This window comes from Austrofundulus limnaeus, unplaced genomic scaffold (genome assembly GCF_001266775.1).
Source record: "Austrofundulus limnaeus strain Quisiro unplaced genomic scaffold, Austrofundulus_limnaeus-1.0 Scaffold36, whole genome shotgun sequence".
Lineage (NCBI taxonomy): Eukaryota > Metazoa > Chordata > Actinopteri > Cyprinodontiformes > Rivulidae > Austrofundulus > Austrofundulus limnaeus.
This window is the reverse complement of record NW_013952438.1, coordinates 1,082,527-1,106,350: the sequence shown is the minus strand read 5'-3', so window position 1 is coordinate 1,106,350 and position 23,824 is coordinate 1,082,527. Positions and strand designations below refer to the sequence as shown.

The 23,824-nt window shown below is 40.7% G+C and overlaps 2 protein-coding genes across 2 annotated transcripts in view; one reads left to right on the top strand and one right to left on the bottom strand.

Moving 5' to 3' along the window:
- Positions 1-9,922, top strand: part of pcsk5a (proprotein convertase subtilisin/kexin type 5a) — a 38,170-nt gene extending 28,248 nt beyond the window's left edge. Inside the window, exons 30-35 of the mRNA XM_014006515.1 lie at positions 1,352-1,588; positions 1,697-1,874; positions 2,367-2,584; positions 6,431-6,531; positions 6,957-7,155; positions 7,863-9,922. Coding sequence (XP_013861969.1) covers positions 1,352-1,588; positions 1,697-1,874; positions 2,367-2,584; positions 6,431-6,531; positions 6,957-7,155; positions 7,863-8,347 — 1,418 coding nt within the window. The 3' untranslated portion in view covers positions 8,348-9,922. The remainder of the gene's footprint in view (positions 1-1,351; positions 1,589-1,696; positions 1,875-2,366; positions 2,585-6,430; positions 6,532-6,956; positions 7,156-7,862) is intronic.
- Positions 9,923-10,001: 79 nt separating this feature from the next.
- prune2 (prune homolog 2 with BCH domain) overlaps positions 10,002-23,824 on the bottom strand; it is a gene marked incomplete in the record, with an annotated part of 19,189 nt that continues 5,366 nt past the window's right edge. The window contains 7 exon segments of the mRNA XM_014006514.1: positions 10,002-10,927; positions 11,045-11,095; positions 11,521-11,559; positions 11,667-11,765; positions 13,535-13,621; positions 13,736-13,867; positions 22,278-22,380. Of these exon segments, the coding sequence (XP_013861968.1) occupies positions 10,897-10,927; positions 11,045-11,095; positions 11,521-11,559; positions 11,667-11,765; positions 13,535-13,621; positions 13,736-13,867; positions 22,278-22,380 (542 nt within the window).

The window sequence follows — 23,824 nt, the reverse complement described above, 5'->3', positions numbered from 1 at the left end:
TTTCTGCTATTTTGCTATTTCAGCTATAGTTCTGCTACTTTATGCTATTCTTATGCTATTTCAGCTATAGTTCTGCTACTTTCTGTTATTCTTCTGCAATTTCAGCTATAGTTCTGCTAATTTCTGCTATTCTTCTGCTATTTCAGCTATAGTTTTGCTACTTTATGCTATTCTTCTGCTACTTCAGCTATAGTTCTGCTACTTTCTGCTATTCTTCTGCTATTTCAGTTATAGTTCTGCTACTTTATGCTATTCTTCTACTATTTCAGCTATGGTTCTGCTACTTTATGCTATTCTTCTACTATTTCATCTATAGTTCTGCTACTTTCTGCTATTCTTCTGCTATTTCAGCTATAGTTCTGCTACTTTATGCTATTCTTCTGCTATTATAGCTTACTTTTTGGCCAAATGGCATTCACACTTGCATTTTCGTAGGAAATGCAACTTCTCTAGTTTTCATTGCTTTGCTGCAAAAGTGAGGTGAGATTTTCTTACAGAAGACATTTCTGGTTTAAATCCTAACATGTGGAAACAATGTGGTAAAGCACAGTTTAAACTAACATTTTATAGCAATGGTTATATTAATCATCGAAAGAGGACCGTTATCTCTTTGTCAGTCTGTTACGAAAAATATCTTATGAACCTCTGGACACATTTTTTTGAAATTTGCAGAAAGTAACCAGAGGAACATTTACAACTGATTAACTTTTGAAGTCAGTTTGGTTCAAGATGGCTGCCACAGATAACTGACCTTAAAAAAATAAGAAAATGCTTATTACTCTGTCAAATCTACAGATTGTGGTCTAAAATCTAATGTACAAGGAGACTGATCCCCAGTATTTATTCTGAGTGGTGGTGCAAGAGCTTTGTTGAGTAATTTGCTATTAATGTTTTAGCATCAGCACTGTCTGTTCACAAAAAAATAATCTCTTGTCTTGGTGGTTGTTAATTTTAACATTTGAGAAATAATTATTAGATGCACCTTTTTAAAATTGACATTTTGTAGTTGACACAGTTCAAGAGCGATGAAACAGCTGACCAAATATGGGAAAACACAAAGTAATTCAGTCAACTTTACACATATCCTCCTAGAATGTGGTGTGGTAGTAGCTAATTATAACCCGTACACATGCTTAAGATTTGCTTAAAAGTTCAGCAGGAAGTCCACCCTGTTCGTCTGAGAGCAGAATATCTCATGACCATTTGGAGAGTTTGAAAATATTGATGATCTTAATCTAAAATTACTGGCATAAATATTATAATTTCTTTAAGGAAAGCTAAGCTTTTTCTTAGAAATATGTGGTTGTGATACTATTTATTTATTTATTTATTTCATTTTGCTTGTTTCCAGACTGTGATGCATCGTGTCTCACATGCTTTGGACCCCACTTGGGCTCCTGCACCAGCTGCAGAGAGGGTCAGAGGCTGGACGGCCACAATTACTGCCTTCCGTCAGCCTTCAAGTGCTCACCTCGGCAGTACGCGGCCCAGGACGGAGACTGCCGTCCTTGCCACAAATTCTGCCACAGGTGTTCAGGGCCGGGCAAAGCCCACTGCCTGAGCTGCAACCAGGGACATCTCCTGCTCAGTGGGTCAAGTTTGCTTCTGCTGATGTCTGTCCCATTGCTTCTCACATGCCTGCAAAACATTGACTAAAGCAGTGAGTTTTTGTGTGTGTGTGTGTGTGTTGGAACAGATGGTACCTGTGTGGATGAATGCCCAACAGGCTACTATCGGGAGGAGTCGGGGCAGAAATGTGAACCCTGCCACGCGTCCTGTCAGACCTGTGTTGGGAAGCGCAGCCTCCAGTGTCTCACCTGCAAATCCCACCTTTTCCGCGAGGCCAAAGAGTGCGTGGAGACCTGCCTGCACGGGTAGTTTAACCTGCTCTCTGTGCAGCTGCGCCCCTTCATCTTTTACAGTTAAAGCGATGGTGAAGCGTTGTCATTAACAAATGATCAGCCTGGAGACCTAATGTCACTGTGGATAGCTAGACAGGTTTGGAGATGCAGGCTTAATTATCTGGAGGTTTAAATAGCCCTTTATGAGGCCCGGTGCAGCAACTGAGTGAGATAAATTAATGTTCCGTTAAATTGATGAGCGGTTAAATACTCAAGGGAAAGCAAACTGGATATAAATGCTACATAAGTCCTTTTCAGAGCTCCGTGTAAACACTGCCATCCTCATCACTGAGGGGAAATGATGGCATTTCCTCTGTTACATGTTGTCATATCGAGGCTGAGCTAAACTTATATAGCTCCGTGTGAGGCAGCGGAAGGGAATTTCCTGTGAGAATGGACAAACCTCTAATCTCATTTCATTTAATTGAATTTGATCTAACATAACTCTCACCACCTGTTTTCTAGTCACTATGGAAACGCTGCTTCCAGGATGTGCGAGAAGTGCGACCCGAGCTGCGGCGAGTGCATCGACGGCGGGGAGGACGGCTGCCTGAGCTGCTCTCCGGGCCTCGTCTACGTGCGGAAGGAGGGCCGCTGCCTCGACATGTGTCCTCAGGGATACCACCACGACTCCACCCACAGGACCTGCGAGCCCTGCCATGCCAGCTGCAAAACCTGCTCAGGTACACACGTCAGGAGGAATTTAATTTCATCAGAACCCAGCACAAGTTAAAGTGCAATTTTCTTCCCCCGTGGAATTTAAATGTGGCCATGTTAAAGATTTTAAGTTGGGCTTTATGACCCATTAAACATGTTTTATACACTGCTGTGTGTGCATTTAGTGCATTCTCCAAAGACATTCTAATTTACAACACAAACACCAAAGCGGTTTATCAGTGTTAGATTGTCCTGCAGCTCTTTGTGACTTCCCTTGTGAATATGTGGCTAAATATGCTCTCATATATAAAGTAAACGTAAAGATAAACTAAATGACCAAACATTAATCTAACAACAAACAATGAAAAATTTGTTCCCCTCCTTGTGTACATATTTGACTTTATCTACTCTTGAATAGTTTCTATGCTATTCTGGCTGCAAGGCATGACACTATTTGTGAGTCCCCTCCCTTTTGAACTGCTGGCCCTCCCGGTGTTCACAAAGAGAGGATGAATATCACCGAATATCTCCTTGAGAATGTGCGGACAGTTCGGCCCAGACTTCCTCCACAGTTGTTGTTTACACATGCACCTCACAGCTGGCAGTGCACTCTCACAGCGGGAAATGTGAGAGGGGAGACTGTGCAGAGGAGGCAGAGTGATGTAGAAAGTATGCTGTGGAAATGTGTTTCGGTGACACAATGCAGAAAATGTAGGGTGAGGCTGTTTGATGACTGTTTTTGGGCTGATATCAGTGCAACATGTAGTTAAATGTGTGCACAACATTGTTGAGAAGGTAAGAACAACATACCAGTCAAATGATTTGCATTTACTTTTCATTTGCCAGGAAGTGCAAGATGTTAGAATAAAGTGCAGATTTTTCTTGGGGGTACCATATTTACGCATGTATAATAAGAAACATTTAATCCCAAAAATCATCCATACAGTGGGGTCGTATGATGCATGAAAGTAAATTTTGACTGACTATTTTTTAATGTACAACTGCAATAAACTTCACTAAGTTCCAATATTTTCTCATATATAACTCAGATATTGTGTTGCGGGGGATAAATAATATCTCCCTCCCTCCCGTTGTATTTTATAGCAAAGCATATAAACAATGGTTGTTTACTTACCGGAGTCCGAGGAGGAAAAACTTGTTTTCTATTTCTTGTTAACAGCAGCAGTGAAAAGAAGAATTGGACATTAGTTGCATGTTCTAAAAAAATTTAACAACCGGCTTCTGCTCTGTTAGTGAATTGTTTTTTCTGTGACACGCGGAACTGGAAGCTCATGCTGCTCTTCTTTGAGCTCAAAATATGAGGGCTGTATTACACTCGGGATCGTATTATACATTAATAAATATGGTATGTGTTTTCCAGGCACATAGTTCAATTCTATACCACAATCAAGGAACTGTTACCTTCAGTTGTGATGAAAATGCTGTATATATAAAACAAAAGATTTAACTTTGCATCATAGTCTATCTAAACGCTTTGAAATTGCCCTCTGTCTCTTTAAGAACCCCGTACCATTTCAGACACTCCCACTTCAGTTATCAAACAATGCTTCTGGGGAGGGGTGGTTTGTGGGGCGGGAGCTCAGCTGCACATTGAATTTTTGGGAGGAGTTATGTAAATAGGCGGTGCTTTGTACCAGCAAGCATTTAGGCAGCTCCACGTCTACCACAGGAGATTCAAGGACTTCTCAAACATGCATGAAAGAGTCAAAGCAACACTCTAGGTATGTTTTTGTTGAGGGAGTGATATTATAACACGACTTAAAGCTAAACAAAAAAGTCAGTTTTGCATAAGACACCCCCCTTTAAGATTAAACAAGGCCTCATGTCTGGGGTGGGGATTTGCTTAGGAGGAGGAGTTCAACAATCTGAACGTTTCATTTATGAATGATGATAGGATGGATCTTTATCAATAATGAGGGTGTTTCTTCAGTCAGTCATTGCAAAGAAAGATTTGAGTCAAAAGGCAAATTCTTCACTTTACTGGTCTTGCCTATGTCCCAGCCCTCACCTGTGGTCATAAGGTTATGATCATGACTGAAAAATTATACCCTGGATGAAGCAGCCAGGGTGGCTGTGGAAGAAATTGAAGTAGAGCTGCTCCATTGATATGAGACTGTTGAGGTGATTCAGGCATTCTGGATACCTTCTGAACACCTTTGGAGGTTTTCTAAACACCATCGATTGGTACGTGGCCCTGGGGTAGACCCTGAACTCGCTGGAGGGATTGTGGATCTTGTTTGGCCTGGGAATGCTTTGGGGTCCCCTAGGTGTTGCTGGGGAGAGCGATGTCTGGATATGTCTCCTGGGTCTGTTGCCTCCATAAACCAACTACAAATAAGCAGTAGAAGATAGAGATGAAAGGTTTTTCTGCTAGACTTGTACCTCTCACTGACATGCAATGCAAATTTTTTTAACTGAGAAGTTTTAAAAAATCTTTGGTCTATTCATGTAGACTTGAGTTGTTTGAGCTTGTAAGAAAAGCTACATATTTTGTGCATGACCATTTTTACTTTGTGCTCTAGAAACCACAACTACAATGGAACCATTTTAAGAAGTTTTTTTACAAGTTTTGTTTATCCTAATAAACCCTATTTGTATGCTAAGTGAATCCTAAGAAATGAGAGGCCATGAGAAATAGTTTTAATCCTAATTACTTCACTGGAGACTCCAATTCAAAACTTTTTCCTTACAATTTGTTTTTTTCTTTCTTCTAATGAATGTTGTGGTAATGAATTTAAATCACATAGTTAGGACTGAACACTAATTAAACTCAAAATACATGGTTAGGGTTTATTATTAATAGTCTCGCTTGTGATCTCACAAATTCTCATGATGAGTAATGAAATTTCTGTCTATTAAATTTGAGGCAACTCGACAATTATAATGACTGGTGAGCATGGGCTATTCGCCAGTGAACCAGCAAATTCCTCACAACAACACACTGCTGACTGGTAAAGTGACGCTGATTGTTTTTTGTAACAATAACTTTCTGAAGGACATGAAAAGACTAAACCTTCTGATTTTAGTCTGATGGAATCAACACAAATAGGCAGGAATAAGCTACTTTTATGAGTGGCACTTCGTTGTTATACCTGACGTAGCGTTCCCAAATGCTATGTGGTCAAATCTACATATGCAGGGTTAGCAATCAACAAGAGCTGATAGTGCAAAACCTCTTTGATTTATATGTAGACCAAAAGATTGCTCTTTTGTCCAGATCCCATAGAAGATTTATTAAGGCACTACAGTAATTGCTAAAAAAAAAAAAATAGAGAGAGAGAGAGATGTAAGAACTCGTGGATCACTCCAGGCTGTTCTCGGCTGTGTGGCTGTGCTTCCAGTGCTCATGCTCACCCCTGACCACTTCCAAAAAGACCTAGATGTGAGCATCTGAGCAGCATCTTGAAATCAGGAAACCTGGTCAGATGATTTACAATTTTTTCCACCTCTTGTGAGACACATTCTACAGGTTTGGCGTTAACTTGAGGCATCATGATGCAACATGAGAAGGAATTGAGCCATCGGAGGCTCAGTTACGTTCTCCAGGACTTGCCCTCATGCAGACTTCCCATTTATGTCTGTCTACTTCAACATTGTTGCAGATCAAGAAAAGCCTTTCAGTTTTAAAGGAGAATAACGCTCCATGTCATTCAGACAGCTCTGCTCAAGAACTTTAAGGAATATCTTTCCATTCTGAAGTACAAAGGAAGTACAAGGAAAATATCTTTATTTTGGCTTATACTGTCAGTGCACCAAGTCTTTGTATGAGGTAGCTGATATTTTTGAATCAAATCCTGCAACAATATATAAAGTGTCACCTTTTATTATTTTATGCTAACATGTCTTTGCAGGGAAAGTTTCCCAGTCCTGTGACTCGTGCTACCCAGGATACCAGCTGTCACATGGAAGGTGTGAGTCTATGTGTGATCCAGGCCAGTATCCTCTTATTAAGGTAACAACACCTTTAAAAGTTTTAATTTCACAAAAGAAAACATTTTTTATTTTAGTTTTTTTAAATTAAAAACTGTGTTGACTCAGCTCCTCACCAAAATAATTGCTAACGTTCCGGCCCCGGGTATCTTGTCATGTAATTCAGGCTGACTTATTACAGCACCTTAGGCAGACTAAAACAGCACTGGGAAATGTATTTCAATGACTCATTTTCCAAATAAATCCTCCTGCTCCTGCAGCGAGGGAACTGATTGAGACTGACAGGTACAGCATGCATGTTAATAGACGGTGCAGAGATACCGCTTCTCTGTTTCATTCAGCCTCTTAAAAAAATAGAGTTTGGGAAGCGAAAGATTGATACGTGCAAAAATAAATGTCTAAAAAAAAAGCTGCTGCCTTGCTTCAGTCCTCTCTGATTTTCAGCAGAGTTCAGACTACACTTGTGAAGACTGTGACAGCTCTTGTCTGGAGTGTCGGGGGTCCGGTCCATCCAACTGCACCATCTGTCCTGCTCAGGCCATCTTGGAAGCTGGAGGGCGATGTCTGCTGTGTTGCCGCCATGAAGAGGAAGGAGAGAACATTGACGCGCTGCAGCAGGATTGTTGCAACTGCACTGAGACTCGAGGTTGGCAACAAAAATAGCACGCTTGTTAAAAATAAAAAGTAAAAAAAATGTCTGTGTGGAAAGCTGGAGGAAACAGCAAATTAAACTTATCTGTCAGTCACATTGTTCTAGAAAAGCACGCTACAGCTGTGATTAATTACACATTTCATTTTTGATTAATCTGTGATTATTCGTCCACAATTACAGCTTTCGGCTGATTATTTGGTTTGTAAAGGTCTAAAACAAACAAAATTGAATCACAAAACAATCTTTTTTTCTAATTTTATGTCTTAATGAAGCAGCAACTTCTTCAGAGAGCCTGAATTTGATTGGCAACAATGTCAAAAAGCACTGTTTTTTAAGTTTTCAAATTTGCAAAAACACAATGCTGCTTTGTAGCCTTTTAGTTATAAACTCAGTTTTCTCGAGCAAACTTCTGATTGGAAATTTCCCTTCAAAGACAACTTTGAGAGTTGCAAATAATTTAGATTTGAAATTTAAAAATAATGCAAATGTTTGAGTTTTTATCAAATGACCTACAGTCAGTCAGTTTCAGGTTGATTCAAAGCAGAAAATAGATTAAAAATAAATTTATTTTCTGCAACAACAAAATTAAAACCTCTTCAACATTTTTATTTTTTTATTTTTATTTTCTGTGTTCCCTTTAAATCTAATCATGTAAACATCGCATTTTATCACCACCATGTTGCATTTTTTTCCTTCTCCAGGACAGTGCATCCTCACCACTAACCTGCCAATTAGAAATGAGGAGGAGGAGGTGACGAGAGGAAACCTGACCATCTTCATCATCGCGTCTATCCTGCTGGTGTTGGGACTTGTGGCTGTTGTCTTTCTAATAAGACACTCCCGGTCCAAAGGGACCCCCTCGGACCTCCCCCCTCGCGGCTACAAGAAGCTGGGCTCCAGCGGAGGCTTGGGGGGTGACAGTATATACAGGGGCTACAACTCAGCTTCCTCTGCGTCCTACAGCGGCGGCTCCAGCTCCTCAAAGGGCCGATTCCACGAGGCTGAGCTGGTCGACATCTCAGAGCGTCGCTCAGGTCATAAAATTGACAACGATGACGACGATGACGATGAGGACATTGTTTACATGGGCCAGGATGGCACGGTGTACAGGAAGTTCCGGTATGGACAGCTGGGGGAGGACGAGGATGAGTTGGAGTACGATGATGAGAGCTACAGGTTCAGATGAGGCATTTAAACAAAATGAGGAAATCTTTTTTTTTCCATCTAGTTGTTTCTGTCTTCCTGTCTTGTCCTCATCTGGGTTGTTTATCTCCTCCTGCCCTGAGGGACAGTCTTCTCTTTCTTTCACTGATTCGGTTTAAATAAATAGGACACGAGAAGCCACGTTTTACAACAGCTATTCATTCACAAAATGAACTGTGGGGCAAAAATAAATCTACATTTAAGATGCCTAAATGGAGCCATATAATCCTTCTGACTTACTTTCTTGCAGTAGTATATATGTTTATTTAATGTCAGATGTTCATAACACAAATGGCTTTTTGTCCTAAAACTGATTATATGAGGAGTTTAAAGTATACAAAATAGTAAACAGTCGTTTAGCAACAGCTGGTAATATTTTTTGTAGGTTTTTCACATTTAATATTCTCTGTTCGGCGTAAACAATTTCTGTCCAGTTAGTATTGTGGTACATTTTCCCAGCGGCCTCAACAGTGGAGTAGATATTGGAAAAAACATTTTTTTCCCACAGCTCAATTGTCTAAAAATAAAACAATAGGTTGCACATTAAGCAGATGTTACATTTAATTTTACACTCATTCTGCTCCCAGTACAGGTCCAAAATGAACAGAGACATTCAGTTTTTTTATTTATTTTATTTCCATTTCCTATTTTCCTTTTGTCTTTTTTGAGGGTGAATCATGTGATGAGAACTGAGAGGAAGTCAGATGTTGCAGATATCAGAGAGAAGAGTATGGTGATGTTGATTGATTTTTTTTCTCTGAAATTATTTCAGATATTTAGGGATTCAAAACCATACAAAGAAATGTTGAATCACAGCTCTCTTGTTCATAGAAACAAATCTGCACTTAGAGCTATTTGGATACAAAACACTGCCAAATCATTAAATTTAGAAAAAAGACAATTAAAACTGACTTATCTGTAAAAGTTATTTCCACCCCAACTTAGTAACCTTTAGATTTTGTCTCTTAAATAATAGTATCATTATAATACCTTTAAAAAATAAAATGAAAAAACAACTGTATGAAAGTGAAAAACACCATTCACCATTTAAATTTGTTTACAGTTTGTCAGAACCTTTATGTGAGCGTTGACAATCACATGATGACGCCTCTTGGCAGCATTTCTGGATGTTTCCAACCAAATAAAGTTATACCACGTAGATATTAAACTAAATTAAGAGCTGACAGCATGAAGTACACATCAACGATTTGTTCAAAAGCTGAATACAAGCAGAAATTCTCTTATATGACAAATTTAAAACTAGGAATTAATTTCTTACTTAAAGACTTGTACATGATCAGGCTTTAGCCTAAATGTGGTAATTTATGTTTTCTTGTAGTTCTTTCTTTCCTGAACCACCTCCTCCTGTTTTTGTTGTGCTGGACTTTAAAATCTTGTTGTTTTTGTTGTATTTTGTTGATTGATTTTTGTCGTTGACTGTATGGGTTTGTCAGTTACATTTTAATTTGAAAATGTGTTGCTCTGTTTAAGAAAATTTTAAAAAATCAATCTGAAAAACTGAAGTTGTGATGAAATAAACGGATTCACGACGTAGTCAGTATCTGTCACCAACAAGTCTGACATGACTGAAAACAACAGTTAATCTGTACTTTTATTGAATTCATTGACACCAACGCTTCATTTATTAGCACATCTTTAATACACCATAGAAGAAGACCAGCAGTTTGTTTTTGTTAATGAGGGGACATGCGCTGATGTACAAATACCCACATGCATGTAGACGCGCACACACAATATATTGTGCTTTATTGAGGTCCCATCATTATATGTTATCTAAGGCAGAAACTAAAAAAATAATTCCCAGTTTGTTTCAGAAAACACACACACACACACACACACACACACACACACACACACACACACACCTGTCGAACAAGGCTAGAAAGATATAGTGTCACTGACGGCTAGATTTCCTGTTTAACTCTCCCCTGCTTTGTTTCAGATTGACACCTTAAAGTTATTTGTCGGTTTATTCTCCTGTTTCAAGACAAGAATGAAGATCCCCTGCTTCGCTGCAAGTCGGTCATAAACTATGGCACAAGGTTGTTTTATTCCTTCTCCCTTTTCTGCGTAAACGGCTGACACGAAAATCGCCCGAGTACCTGGGAAAGAGGGGGGGGTGGGGTTATTGCTTTGCTGCTTCTCATGCACGCTGTAGTTTCTAAAATGGATCTGTGCGGTGCACTTTCTGGTGTGTAATTGCATTTTCTACCCTAAAGTGAACATCGATGCTACTGTGTTGGTGCTCGGGAAAATACCACACCTGACTATTTCGTTTTTCGTGGCCGCGAGTTCACGACAGAGCAGATGCTACGGCAGCAATTCAGACTGAGCTGAGTGGGACTAAGACGAGATGTGTCCAAATAAAACTCTAGTGTCTGATTAACAAACACATCCACACACACATACACAAACGCACACACACACACGAGCTCCGTCTTCCAGCTTGACCCATCCATTACAGGGACTTTTGAGCGCCGAGGTGTCCCATCAATTCAGGATGTTGGGCGTTTACGAGCTGCTGGCACCAGCTTGGACTTGTCTGCGAAGATGGAAACACAAAGCATTCAGGACGGCTGTGTTTATGTATCGGTGACAGACGGAGGACGCGCGGCTGTTTGTCTTCTATATGTGAACTGTAAGATCACTGTGGACTCACTCAGTTCTGCTTGTCGCCGTCAGCTCGGTCCCCTGCAGAAAGCTGTTCACTCTTCAAGGAAAGAAACAAATTGAGACGTTGTTAAGAGGAGGATTTACTGCTGGAATGTGCTTCAACACGGTGAATTTGAAGGCTCGTGCAATTTATGAAACATGGCACAATTAGCCAGTCAGTGATTAGTGTGTGAAGTCTGCGGCTTTGGTTTTACATTTATTATCGGTGTAATAGATCTCTGTGCAATAAGGAGTGGCTCATTTATTTCACTGTGATGATAAATGAGATAAAAGCAATGCATTTAGCATCCTTTGCTATTTTTTCCCCTCTCTGTCTCTGCACTGTAATTGGAACCAGAGCCAAATCAAATTGGTCCTCATCCAAAAGAAGCCTCTGATCTAAAAGTGAGACATCAGATAAACGAGCGCTCCAGCTGAGGATAGAGCCGAGGCCTCTGCCTCCGCAGAAGAGTCGACACTTACTTTGAGTTTTCTGCTGCTTCCTTCATTTCCTTGTCGAGTCTAGAGGTGGGAGTTCAAATACAAAGGATGAGTATGAAGTCATTAGGACACGTCAGGTTTGGAAAGAGTGGAGGCGGTGTTATGTTTAAGGGCTTAGAGGGACTCACTTAATGATGCATTCTGGGATCTGGACACAGTCCATTGGAATGATTTCCTGCAGTTCATCCAGACTGTGCACATACTTGATCTTGCTGCTAAACTTGGCACTGTTGACAGAGAAACGTATTTCTAAAAGTGAAAGGGCCAGCGACAAACACGTCAACATGAGATATCACATAAAACTGGATTGTAGTAAATATCCAAATAGACCATTTTGTCATTATCATCTGGTGCTTCGTGTGCATGCCTTGATATTTAAAAGGAATGCTTTAAGTTGATGGGTTATACTTTGTTTTTAACACAAGGTATGAATTTTCAATTATATGTATTATTTCCAGATTTAAAAAAGTCAAATTAAAATTTCTGCTCAATCAACAGTTAAAAACAGAGTTGAGTTCACATATTTTTAAAAGAATAAGTGAATGTTGCTTTACACTTACTCATCTCAGTTGTGTGGAAATTATTGACATAACTTGGTTTAGTAAATCCTAGTAAAGAATAACTTTAGTTGACTAAATATCAGAAATGTTTGCTTGTGGTGACTGATGAAGCTGTTATATTTTACTTTTTCTTTTACAAAAAAAGAGATTAGCATGTTCAAAATTGCAGTTTACCCTGATGCCACGTTAAAACACAGCCTGAACAAAACTGTGAAAAGTTATTCATAACTTACATTACACTCTACATTTTAGTGAAAAACAATAAAAATTCAATAACTTACAGCAGTATTTGTTTAAAAACTAAAAGTGTTTTTATTCTCAAAATGCAAACAGAACCTAAATGTGCTCATTAAAACATGAAAAATATATATTCTGAGGTAGTTTGAAAGGGTTTAGTCCAGTAGGTTTTCAGATATAATTGTGTGCACATCTGAAATGCTGGTATATGAACTCAGTGTAAACAAAATGCTGAATCTGCTAAAACCACTTGACTGAGCTACAGTGCCTTACGAAAGTATTCGGCCCCCTTGAACTTTTCAACCTTTTGCAACATTTTTTTTTTTTTTTTGTGAAGAACCAACAGCAAGTCGGACACAATCCTGAAGTGGAACGAAATTTATTGGGTATTTCAAACTTAAAAATAAAATAAAAATACTGAAAAGTGTCAAATCCATTTGACACTTTCCTGATTTAAGGTATTGCCACTAAAGTGTTGAACTTTTTATTCTCAAGAAAAACAAACATCTGTGAGGCTGTTTGAAAAAAAGTTGCTTGAGCACATACTGTAAAAACTGTGGAACTCAAAACAGAATATATAGTCTTGATGAGCTCAGATGTTTCTGTATCTGGCAGTGATGAGTGCACCAGGGTTAGAGGAACAAAGAATGTACGGTTTCACCCATTAGGAGCCATGTTATGATGTGAGGTTGCATCAGCTGGTCAGATCTGGCTTCACTTGTATCTGCTTAAAAACAAATAAGTTCAAACGAGTTTGCTGAGTTTAAAGTTTATCTTTTCCATTAAAAGATTTTCTCCTCCCTGACGATGTGGGCAAATTCCAAGGTGACAAAGTCAGAACTTATTAAGGTGAAATGAAGAAAAAGTGATTCAGGGAGCATTAGACATTGTTTTCAAATATTGATTTTCCTCCACAGAGTCCTGAACTGAAGCTAATTGAGAATCTTGCTGAAGACATTACACAGTGGTCTGACTCTCTACTAATATCAGTGCAAAATCTTTTTAAAATAATTCACTGAAAACTGAATTGAAATAAACATTGTGATATAGTTTGAGTCATTAATACAATGCCACAGTCAATGCAAGGCATAAAAATCAACAATTTGTCTAAAAATGTTAGAAAATGTGACCTTTTCTGTATATTTCCTCATTTTCTATCAGCAAATAGCACTTTAGAGTGTGGCACCTGACATGCTTACCTGATAAACGGCTTGGTAATTGCTAGAACAGTCCTGATGAACCACGATGGATGAAGAATAATGAAGGATTTCAAATTCTTCCTGAGCCTGAACACAACATAATGTGTCACATGTTAGACATGTTCATGAAAACAGGGCTCTTTTCACTTTTAGTCCTGAAAGATTAAAGTCTTGAAGTGGATGGAAGATGACCAGGCCCACCTTCTGTCAATCATCTGATAGCACTTCTTCAGCCAGCCAAGGCCAGGCATTCTTCTGTGGGGTGTGGCTCCATTCAAATACACAATCATGTAGTCCTCTGCCACCATCAGCTCGAGTGTGCTGATCACATAACTGCAGACACATCGTATTTATAAGTTACACTGAGCTTTTAGAAAGTTACCTTGATTTTAGAATGATATACGACTGAAACGTTCATAAACAAATGCATACTGTAGGTACACAACATGTAACAAAACATGTGCTGTTCTGGTTCCAGTCTTTCTGCTCAACTTTTTTTTTAATTTTGATTGGAGAGTTGCAGCGAGGACATTCCAAGGTGTGTATGATTCGGGCTGTGTAAAAAAAATGCAACAAATACCATGACCAAAGAGGGGAAAAAAATTATTTGTGTTTTCAGCTCAAATATCTTGAGATTGTTCCTGTGATGCAGGAGCAACATATTCAGGGTGTTCCTCACTTCTCCAGCAGTGAGACTTGGATGCACCAGTTCCCTGTGAAGATGTGCGTAAAGAAAACAGATTGCTGGAATAGCAGGGTTATTCAACTAAACTGCTCAAGAGGCCATTTGCTTAAAGCCAACAGGTCAGGGGCAGGTTGTTGCCAGATAATAATGGGGGAAACACTGCATTATGTAAAATAAATTTTATTATAATTTACCTTTGAGTTTTGTTTATTTTATTCATTATTCATTCATTTTTTTTAATGATTTAAAATCAATTTTTATATCAAATGAAGTAATTTTTTTGTTTGTTTTTCAATGAATCCTGTGTCAGGTCAAACTGAGGTCACCCATGGATTAGATGTGGCCTGCAGACCACCAGTTGAATAGTCCATCCCCACAGTAAATGTAATATCCAGCATATGATGAGAATAAATCAAATGAACCTGAAACAATACTCCAGTGAGGAAAATCTTACACTTTCTGATTTAGGTTCATTGCATGTGACAAACTTGTGAAAATGAGAAGCACACTTTATCTTAAACCTGAATGCAAAAAATGTGAGGAGACAGACAAGCCTCTTTATAAATCAGAAATGCTCAACTTTAGCAGCATGTTGAAATGTCTCTCCTCTGATGTCAGCTACAAGAAATTGCTACAAGTGTTGCTTCATGAGCCATTTTGAATTTCTTCATCTTTCCTTCTTTGCATCAATCTCAGAGGCTCGTCGTACTGCTGCTTTTCTGAAATCACATTCTCTGATTTGACCACAAGAAGCCGTTATCTATTTCTCTTCTCATTTCCACAACCTCCTCCTCCTCCTGTCCTTTCAGTCAGCGGGGAACTTTGTGGTTTCCTTTGAAAGTAAAGTTGAAAATGTCGTCAGCTAGTTTCCTCAATAACTCCTCTAACTTTACCGACTTCGGTCTCAGTTTTTCCTCTAGTCTCTGCTTCATCAAATGTCATTCTCCAGCTTACAGTCCAACACTGCTGACTTGCTCTGTTTCATGGCTATTAAGATCATCTCCTCCTGACAAACTGCATTCCATTCTCCACAAAGCCACCGTTACTCCTCTTCACAAGGAATCAAACTTTTGAGCCATCTGGCATTGAAAACTGCAGACACTTCGTTTTACTTTTTCCTCATTTCTATCCAAAAACTCTTGGACATGCAGGCTTACTCAATATCTGTCACAGAACAGCCTGTGGGATCCCAACCACACCGTCCAGGCCGAAAACTCTGCCAGCACACCAGTGGAGCTGTAAACACAGCAGGTCTCAGCAAACAAGCTTTATTTCTATCACCTAATTGCAATCACAAAGTGAATTTTGCCGAAGTACCGTAGGTGATTAACAAAGCAGCATCTGCGTCATGTCATACAATCTGCTTTCATCACCTAATGCCTTCTGAATATAAAAGTAAAATATTATGCGTATATAACATTTTCTAAACTAACTAACTAACTAACTAACTAACTAACTAACTAACTAACTAACTAACTAACTAACTAACTAACTAACTAACTAACTAACTAACTAACTAACTAACTAACTAACTAACTAACTAACTAACTAACTAACTAACTAAATAAATAAGTTTAGCCTGATATTTCTTTGTTATGATCTTAAACCTGAAGCCAGTTAGAAGGCTTCTGTTGGAGGATCTCAATGTTTCAGAGGAAATATTCCAGGTCGATACATTTGAGACGCATTTAGGGGCAAGGTCACTTCAGGCTATGAATGTGAGCAGTAAGATTTTTAAATCAATACAAAGTCTAACAGGGAGAGAGTGCAGGGATGGCAAGCACAATATTGATGATTTTGTGCCTTTTAAACCCAGTAATAAGTCTGACTGCAGCATTTTGATTCAGCCAGGAGTCTCAATAGATAAGTAAAATGTTTTTACAATGAATAACATAGACAAAAGACTATATTTTTATAACCATGTGTGTGCAAAATGAACATGTTTTACTTAAGTTTGAAGTTGACTGCCAAGGTTAGAAGTACAAGAACTGGAAATGATGAGGTCATCTGACAAAATCTGAGCTTTAACGTAAAAATGAGGTTAACTTAGATTGTAGATCCCTGAGCTGCAGCTGTAAGACTAGTTAGCAGGTCAAAATTGCCAGGAAATTGGCAAATTTTCAGCTGCAGTCTTGCTGATTTCTATTGGCAACTAAGCCACCGCTTAGCCATGCGGCTGCATGTTGCATGACCAATTTTTGAAAATCACAGCTCTTGTGTACGTTTTGCAAAAGTGTATTATTGGTCATGCACATTATGTCACTGCACAACTCCGTCCACACAGTACCTGCGTAAATCTGTTTTGAACTCATCATGACAGTCGCCCACACGTTTATGATTTTATCTACTAAAGTATGTTTTTTTTTTTTAAAAAATGGCAGATTTCTGTGTGTGGATGTCAAAATAAACGTGAATGATCTAGAATTTGCTAAGTAAAAAAGATAGAAATTTTTGAGGGCAACATCTCTGTGATTCTCCATCCATCCAGTTTTTTCTGCTTATCTGGGATCGGGTCGCGGGGACAGCAGCCTAAGCAGAGAGACTCAGACTTCCTTTTCCCCAACCTTTTGGGCCAGCTCCTCTGGGGGTGGCGTTCCCAGGCCATCTGAGAAACATAGTCCTTCCAGCATGTCCTGGCTCTTTCTCGGGGTCTCCTCCCAGTGGGACATACCCAGAACACCTCACCAGGGAGGCATCCAGGAGGCATCCTGACCAGATGCTCGAGCCACCTCAACAGGCTCCTCTCAAAGTGGAGTTGCAGCAGCTCTACTCCCTAGTTCCTCCTGGATGACAGAGCTTCTTACCCTAAAGGGAGACCCCAGACATGCTGTGGAGAAAACTCATTACATCAGCTTGTATCTGCAACTTGATTCTTTCAGTCACTACACAAAGCTCGTGACCATAAATGAGGGTAGGAACGAAGACTGACTGGTAAATAGAGAGCATCACTTTTTGACTCAGCTCTCGCTTCACCATGGCTGATCAGTACAGCACCCACATCACTGCAGATCCAGACCCAATCTGCTTATCAATCTCTTGCTCCATTCTTCCCTCATTTGTGAACAAGACCCAAAGATACCTAAACTCCTCCACTTGGGGCAAGACCTTTTCCCTGACCCGGAGGAGGCACTCTACCCTTGTCTGGCTCAGGACCATGGTCTCAGATTTGGAGACACTGATCCTCATCCCATCCGCTTCACATTCAGCTGCTTCCGCTTCACATTCAGCTGTGAACTGTTCCAGTGAGAGCTGGAGATCCCTAGCTGATGAAGCCAATAGGACCACATCATCCGCAAAAAGTAGAAATGCAATCCTAATGTCAACAAAGTGGAAGCAGATCCCCTCAACACCTTGGCTGTGCCTAGAAATTCTGTCCAAAAATACATGAACAGAATCTGTCACAAAGGGGAACCTTGGCCAAGTCCAAATTTCACAGGAAACGAGTCCGACTTACTATCGGCAATGCAGACCAAGCTCTGACACTGGGTGTACAGGGACCTAATAGCTCGTATCAAAGGGCTTGGTACCCCATACTCCCAGAGTAGCCCCCACAGGACTCTTCAGGGACATGGTCGAACACCATCTCCAATTCCACAAAACACATTTAGTGGTTGGACGAACTCCCATGCACCCTCTAGAACCCTGCTGAGGGTGTAGAGCTGGTCCAGTGTTCCACGACCAGAATGAAAACCACACTGCTCTTACTGAATCCAAGATTCTACTATCCAATGGACCCTCCTCTCCAGCACCCCTGAATAGACCTTACCAGGAAGACTCAAAGGTGTGATTCCCCCTGTAAAACACTCTGCGGCCTCCCTTCTTAAACAGGTGGACCACCACCCTGGTCTGCCAATTCAGGGGAACTGCCCTTGATGTCTATGCAGTATTGTAGAGTTGCATCAACCAACACAACCCAAAAACATCCAGAGCCTTAAGGAACTCCAGGTGAATCTCATCCACCCCCAGTGCCTTGCCACAGAGGAGCTTTTAAACCACCTTGGTGAACTCAGCACCAGAGATTGGAGAGTCTGACCCAGGGTCTCCAGGCTATGGTTCCTCATTGGAAGATGTGCAGGTGGGATTGAAGTTTTTGAAGTATTCTGCCCACTGACCCACAGAAACCTGGGTTGAGGTCAGCAATGCACCATTCCCACCATAAACAGTGTTGGTGGTGAACCGCTTTTCCTCCCTGAGAAGCTGGATGGTGGACTAGAATTGCCTCGAAGCTATACAGAAGTTTTTTTCACCTCTTCGAACTCCTCGCATGCACAAGTTTCTGTTAGGTCTGTTGTTTCATTCAATCTCTTAGATCTGCCAGTACCCATCAGCTGCTTCTGGAGTCCCACAAGCCAAAAATACCTGATATGCCTCCTTCTTCAGCCTGACAGCATCCCTCACTGCCAGTGTCCACCAGCGGGTTCAAGGGTTGCCACCACGACTGGCATTGACAACCTCGCAGTCACAGCTCCTGTAAGCTGTCTCGACATTGGAGGCATGGAACATGGCCCAATCAAACTCAATGCCCCCCACTTCCCCTGGAACATGTTCGCATTTCTCCTGGAGGTGTGAGTTGAAGCTCAGTCAAACAGGAGACTCTGCCAGACATTCCTAGCAGACCCTCACTATACATTTGTGTCTGCCAGGTCTCTGAAGCATCCTCCGCCACCATCGGAGCCAACTTACCACCAGGTAGTGGTCAGATGACAGCTCCGCCTCTCTGTTCACCCGAGTGTCCAAGACATGCAGCCACAGATCAGATGAAATAACAACAAAGTTGATCATCGAACTGCGGCCTAGGGTATCTTGTGCCAAGAGAACTTATATGGACACACTTATGCTTGAACATGGGTTAAGGACAATCCATGCACAGAAGTCCAATGACAAAACACCATTCAGATTTGAGGAGGGGGGGGGGTGCTGTTCCTCCTAACCACACCTTTCCAGGTCTCATTGTCATTGCCCACGTTATTAAGTCCCCCCCAAGCAGAACAAGGGAGTCCCCATTAGGATCACTCTCCAGCACCCCCTCCAAGGACTCCAAAAAGGGTGTGTAATCTGAACTGTTGTTATGCTGCATTCATAATGCAATTTCAGCGTCAGTAGCGTCAGGTTTACATGCAAAGTCTATGGTGGATGTGCGTCAAGCAGCGTTGGGAAGTGCTGTGGCGCATCTAGCACGATTAGAGCAGCACAATTTGAACAATTTGAACAATTTGAGCGATTTGGAGCTGGAAAATCTGAACTTTTGCAGCTCAATGCAGCGCGTCAACCAGAGAGACTCTGCTGTGTGATGAGTGACACATTTTCTGACGGGACAATTTCCTGAATGATGTCCACTAACCTGAAACAGATGAACAGGAGCTCTTTAGCTGAAATCAAGTGCCTGCATTTGGTGTCCAGGCAGGAGATATTGGCACCGATGCGGATCAGCAGCTCATCAAACTGGACTCATGACAAAAACAGTTCTGAAAGCGAGCGTCATCAGACAGCTCGCAGCTCCTGGGTGGTGAAACTCACCAAACTCTCTGATGTCTCTGAATTATTTGGTGAATTAATTATGAATTACTTATCTGATGAGCGCAACATTCTCATGCTCTCAGTAATTAAAGCAATGCTACTTCCTTTATTTCATCCAACATTAAACAGAGACTGACAGAGGAGGGGAGACTGGCGGGGGGGCCGCTCTCAACACACTAGAGTCAAGAGCCTGGGGTGGCTGTGGCGGAGTGGTTAGGGGAGTCGTCCTGGAACAAGAAGGTTGCCGGTTCGATCCCCTGTCCAGCCGTTTCAGTCTTTGTGTCCTTGGACAAGACACTTCACCCGCCTTGCCTACTGATGGTGGTCAGAGGGTCCGGTGGCACCGGTGCATGGCAGCCCCTCCTCTGTCAGTGCACCCAAGGGCAGCTGTGACAACAATGTAGTGTGTGAATGTGAGTGTGAATGGGTGAATGTAAGTGTAAAGCACTTTGGGGTCCAGAGGGACTTGATAAAGTGCTCTATAAGTTAAGTCCATTTATTATTTACCAGTCAGTCCATAGATGTACGTCAAGCATTTCAAGAACAATTTTGACTCGCAGCTGACCTAAAAGTGTACAAGCGTCCAACTTGAAGCATTGGACGCAATTTTGACGCTGAAATCACGTTCAGAGTGAATGCAGCATTAGACGTGTAAGTGCAAACAACAGTCAGAACCCATCCCTTCACACGTGGGCGGTGGGAGGTTACACCATCATTCATCAGGCTGAACCTCAACGTACAGGCACCAAGATGTAGGGCAATAAGTATGCCCACTCCTCCTCGGCGCCTCTCAGCAGGGGCAACTTCAGAGTGAAAGAGCGTTCAACCCCTCTTGAGGAGACTGATTCCAGAGCCAGAGCGGTGCATCAAGGTGAGTCTGAATGCATATAGTCAGAACCTTTCAAACTTGCACACTGTCCAAGGCTCCTTTCCCACCAGAAAGGTGACATTTCACATCCCTAGAGCCAGATTTTGTAGCTGAGGATCAGACCGCCGAGGACCTCCTTCCACCACTGCCCAACACACAATGCACCTGACCCCTCCAGCCCCTCCCACAGGTGGTGAGCCCATGGGAAGGGGGACCCATGTCTCCTCTTCGGGCTGTGCCCAGCCGTGCTCCATGGGCCACCAGGTGCTTGCCAATGTGCCCCACCTTCAGGCCTGGCTCCAGAGTGGGGCCTTGGTGACCCACGTCTGGGCAAGGGAACATCAGATCCATTCGTGTTACTACTCATTAGGGGTCCATGGGCTGCACTTTGTCTGATCCCTCACCTAGGACCTGTTTGCCTTGGGTGGCCCTACTGAGGTTATGAAGACCCTGACGACATAGCTCCTAGGATGCTAGGATTGGAACACTCAAACCTCTCCTTCATGATAAGGTGGCAGCCCAGGGAGTGGATCTGTGATTATTTTAGAGAAAAAAACATCTCAAAGTCAAGTAACAAGATTCCAAGCTTCCACGACTCACACAAGAAAACAGAAACGCTGCAAACATTTTGAATTCTCCCTCATTTTGTTTGTTAACTGGTCACAAACCATCGCAGCCTAGTGAGACTTAAGGATTTTTGAAAAAAATAAAAGCAGCCCAAGGACTGATCCCTGTGCTACACCACAACCCAGCTGAGCCATGGAGGATGTGTAATGTTACAACAAGTTGCATTTACATTTTCTAAGCATAACAAATGGATGCCAGAGTCCTTCATTCCAACACTTTGAAAGAAAAAAAATTCAGAAACAATAGTATCTAAGGCAACACCTAAAACCTATATTGGTGTTGTTTCTTATTATCACAATGCATCAGCTTCTTTATTGACTTTAACAAGCACAGTGAAGTTTTAAAATCAAAACTGAAACAGTTAAAAATGCAACTATGAGCCATAAAAAAACAGCAGCTTTGCAGTATTCTATAGACTAGAACCTTATATTAAACAAAGACAAGCTTAAAGCTGTAGTTACTGTAAATATGAAGGGTCTGAAGTAGGTTTTGTTTGACAGTCCATAAACAGGTACTTTCAAAACTTTCTGAAAAAAAAGAAACAGCAGCTAGAGAATTATTCAAAGTTTAAGATGAAAAGGCTGACAGTGGAAAAAAATAACTTCCCAAAATAGTCTAGTGGGAGCAACTCTTTAGAGTGCAGTAGCCACTACTGATTACAAGAAAGTCAGTTCAAGCTTTGTATTTGTACAGGCCAACATGATGTCATCCCAGTGGGTGGCTGATGTGGGATATACTAAAGTCTTTTGTTTAGCATTGCCTGTCAAAGATAAGAACCATTCTGTGTCACACTCGGTACACCATCTAACAGCTTCTGAGTGTCTAACAAGCAGTTTTATGTTTCGTTTTAAGTGTTAGTAAGCTGCCGTTCTAAATACATATTATAACCGGGATGCTATTTTACCTTATCAGCATGTTATAGCTTTTTAATCCTGTTTGCACCTTTAAGGACAAATAGCAATAATTGATATTTGAGGCCATTGTAACTCATACTAGACAAAAATGAATGAGTGGTTCAAAGTGTCTATTTGTGGCACAGTACTCACAGGAAAAGGTTCTCCATTATTTCATGGTAGTCCTCTCGATTACTGTCTGGTAGGAAACAGGCAGCAAACACTATGATGGCATTCACTCCGTTGCCATAGTAGCCTGGAATCATAATAAAGGAAGAAAAAAAACATAAGACAGAAAAATAAAAGTAGTAAAAGCCAACGTGAGTGCACTCCTTTGTTGGTGAAAACTTGATTGCTCCGCTAGTTCCCTCATTTTTTGTTCTTTTAATCTGCCAGTCTTGGTCTCTTTTGTGTGTCTGTCTCCTTGTCCCATTTCCTCTCACTACGTTTCAGATTAATGTAATTTCTTTTTATTCATGAGCCCATTCATCAGCCGATTTGGTGTCACTCAGACAGAAGGTCTTTTCTCTCTGTGACACAGCTTCTGATATTGACTTTTTCAGTGGCAGACATCTCTGTTTGCGTGGAGCAGCTGGGTTTGAGTTCAACCTGCAGCAAGCAACATAAAATTCCATCTCATCCAAAGCAAAATGTATAGAAATTAGAATTGGTTAAACATCCTGCTGCAGTCCTAATAGACAATGTAGTCAAGCTAATTTATAAAACCATTGGAGGCCTAACAGGCCCTCAAAATCAATGTCAGAAAGTCTGTGAGACATCATAATTGTGAGACTGTTCAGAAACACAATAATCTTCTTTAATTTATATAGCTTTCTCAAACATGTGAATTTAAATGGTTTACTGCCAATCTGCTTGTCAAAATTAGTTTTTGTGTTAATGGTGGGGTGTGTGGGGCACCAAGTGTAAAGTGAAATGTTAAAAAATGTCACTACTATATTTTTCAATATTTAGCTCACTTTCATATTACACATTTTCCACAAACATTTTATCATTTTATTGTTATTTAGCTCACTGTTCTTACATTAAACTCATTTTTACTCAATTTTAAGTTAAAAATATATATTTAAACATGAAATTCTAATTCTAAATGTTTAAATTTAAATGTAAAAGATAAAATCTTAAATGTTGAATTTCACATTTAGGTATTTTGGAACGGAATGCAACCTCTTGGCTCATGTTATGAGGTCATCATCCTGAGACAATAGCAACCGCTAGCGCTCCAATGCAGCAAAAGCTTCCATGCAAAACATTAAATTTGCAGTTGTAGTCAGTGTCTGAGCTGCACTTCAAACTTCTGGACCATCCATATTGTTTTTTATGAACACATTTTGCATTTAGATTTTAAATATTTTCTTTAGCAGTGCTAGATGCATTGGCAAAGGTCAGTGTCAGCTAACTACGATGACATCATCATCCTGCGATAAACATCAACAATGGCCACTGCTAGTATGAAGATTATATTTAATATTTGAATAGACCCTTGGGTCATGGCATGATCTAAGGCAGTGGTTCCCAAACTTTTTGTCTTCTGACCCACAAAATATCCATGGCAAAAACTTGTGACCCCAAAAATTACTGGTCTGAGTACACGAACTTCGTTAATAACCCTAAAAACACAGGCCTTTTGACAATCTAAACAGCTTGTACACAAATATGAACACTTTTTTACACTTATTTTG